The sequence below is a fragment of the Cajanus cajan genome, chromosome 6, assembly GCF_000230855.2.
Source record: "Cajanus cajan strain Asha chromosome 6, NIPB_CcT2T_4, whole genome shotgun sequence".
Lineage (NCBI taxonomy): Eukaryota > Viridiplantae > Streptophyta > Magnoliopsida > Fabales > Fabaceae > Cajanus > Cajanus cajan.
The window spans coordinates 65,423,332-65,425,856 of NC_138522.1; the positions used below are offsets into that span (position 1 = coordinate 65,423,332).

The 2,525-nt window shown below is 40.1% G+C and overlaps 1 protein-coding gene across 1 annotated transcript; it reads left to right on the forward strand.

Moving 5' to 3' along the window:
- The first annotated feature begins 568 nt into the window (after nt 1–568).
- Nucleotides 569–2,101, forward strand: LOC109798063 (Aha1 domain-containing protein). Its single transcript, XM_020358268.3, has 3 exons — nt 569–1,669; nt 1,747–1,826; nt 1,915–2,101. Exons 1-3 carry the CDS (start codon nt 785–787, stop codon nt 2,006–2,008), a joined length of 1,059 nt encoding a protein of 352 aa, XP_020213857.1. The 5' UTR covers nt 569–784; the 3' UTR covers nt 2,009–2,101.
- The last annotated feature ends 424 nt before the right edge of the window (nt 2,102–2,525 follow it).

Consider the following 2,525-nt stretch of genomic DNA (forward strand, 5'->3'; position numbering starts at 1 on the left):
AGTATAATGATTATTAAAAAATATCATATATAATACCATAAATAAAAATATTTATTTAAAATATGCCTCATTATAATTTAACATCCTTAAAATATCTCTTTATGAAATAAAAAATTATAAATTTAATTACCTTTTTCATCTATATAATTTCATAATTTTTAATTTTTAATTTTCTATAATTATTTTCTTTTTTATTTTAGCTTCTATATATTATTTTTTTCTTTTGAATGATATAATTACATAAATTTTATTTTGTAATCCTTATAATTGATTGCATAAAATTTTTATTTTAGTCCTGTTAATTACGTAAAACTTTTTTAATGTCTATAAAAACAATAATATAAGATAAAATTTATACAAAATCTAAAATAAAATGCTTCTAGCTATAAAAATTAAGATAAAATTTATGAAACCATAGATATGAAAGACATAATTAAGATTATATTTCAACAAAAACTATTCTCTATATACAATATGAGATATTTTACTTCATATAAAAAAAATTACTCAAAAACTTAAAAGTAGATAATCTAAGATTGCAGGTAGAGGCAGAGGAAAACCCTTGGGGGCCTTGTGAAGTGGAAAAAGTGTCGAAACTTGGCTCTAAAGCTGCAATCCCTAACCCTCTTCTAGACCCTTCCTTTGCGACACAACACTGCCTTACATTCTAGACCTTTCCACATTCCCCCCACTCAACACATATATAATAACAACCCTTGATAATTCTCGAACCACCCAAATTCCAATTAACTCTCATTTCATTTCACTCGCATTGCAATTTGCAATGGCTCGTTACGGCGAGGGCGACAAGCGTTGGATCGTGGAGGACCGGGCCGACGGCACGAACGTCCACAACTGGCATTGGGCCGAGACCAACTGCCTGGAGTGGTCCAAGGCCCTTTTCACCACGCTCCTCTCCAACCTCACCCTCCTCGACGGCGAGGGCAACCTCTTCCTCAAAACGACGTCGCTCCGCTCCCTCGACGGCGAGGCCTACGTCAACGTCCGCAAGGGCAAAATCATCCCCGGCTACGAGATCAGCCTCTCGCTCGCGTGGCAGGGCGAGGCCAAAGACTCCCAAGGCGCCTCCCTCCTCAAGGTCGACGGCACCGTCGATATTCCCTACATCTCCGACGAGAACGCCGACGAGGATCCCGAGGTCAAGGTCACCGTCAACGACGATGGACCCCTCGGGAAGAGAATCAAGGATGCTATGCTCTCCAAGGGGAAACCCTTGATTTTGGACAAGGTTAGGGTTTGGGTCCAGACTATGGCCAGAGGCGGTCCCCTCAAAGACGAATTGGACACCAAGAAGGTTGCGCCGGTGCCCTCACCGTCGCCTTCGCCTTCGCCTTCGCAGGCGCCGACGGCTCCGGCGACCAAGGCGGCGCCGAAGAAGGAGGCGAAGAAGGAGGAGAAGAAGGGGAGGAAGAGTATTAGCATGACGGAGAAGTTTAATTGCAGGGCGAGGGATTTGTTTGAGATTTTGATGGATGAGAATAGGTGGAAGGGTTTTACGCAGAGCAATGCGAGGATTAGTAAGGAGGTTGGTGGTGAGTTTAGCATTTTTGATGGGTCGGTTACTGGAACTAATTTGGAGTTGCAGGAGGGTAAGTTAATTGTGCAGAGGTGGAGGTTTGGAAGCTGGAACGATGGTGTTCAGTCCACGGTATGTGTTCAATTCAATGGTTTCTATGTGTTTGTGTCTGTAAGATCATATTTTTGAATGGTTGTCTGTGTTTGTAGGTGAGGCTTGTCTTTGAGGAGCCTGAAGCTGGTGTTACCGTTGTCAAGCTGACTCATACTGATGTGCCTGAAGAGGATAGGTGAGTTTTTGGTTTTGTGCAATTTTTTATTTTGTTTTGATTTGGTTTGGTTTGGTTTGCTGAGGTGGATTGGTTTGTTGTTGTGCAGGTATGGGAATGCTACTGTGGTGGAGAACACGGAAAGGGGTTGGCGGGATCTTATTTTCCAGAGGATACGTGCGGTTTTTGGTTTTGGAATTTGAGGTTTTTGTGATTGTATTTCCTGCGTTGTAGAATTCGTGGATTTTGATATTTTTTAGTAAGGAAAGATTAATGGATTATTGATTGACATTGGATGTTGTGGGCTGCAATGCTTTCTGCTTCTGCATCTTCTCTTATAGTACGTGTTTGTGATAGGTGTTATAATCGTTACTTGGTCCTGTTGTCATGCAATGAATAAGTTGAAATTTGCGAAGTTACCTTGCTTTTAAACTACACACTACAGAATTAGAGGGAGTTATTTTATTATGGGTGTTAAAATTACTCAGCTACATATTTTGTGGTGTCTATTCTTCATATAACTTGTTCATAAAATGATAAGGACTAACTAAGATTCTTGAATCCGTGATTTGAGGCGAAGGGATTGTTATCCCGTTTGAAGTCTGCTTGAAATGATTGTCTGGATCAATTTAAGAATAGGATATAGTGCCATTTTTTGGCGGATGATTTTCATATACGTAGTCATGATTCTATGTAGGCCAAAGAAAATTGATTATTTAG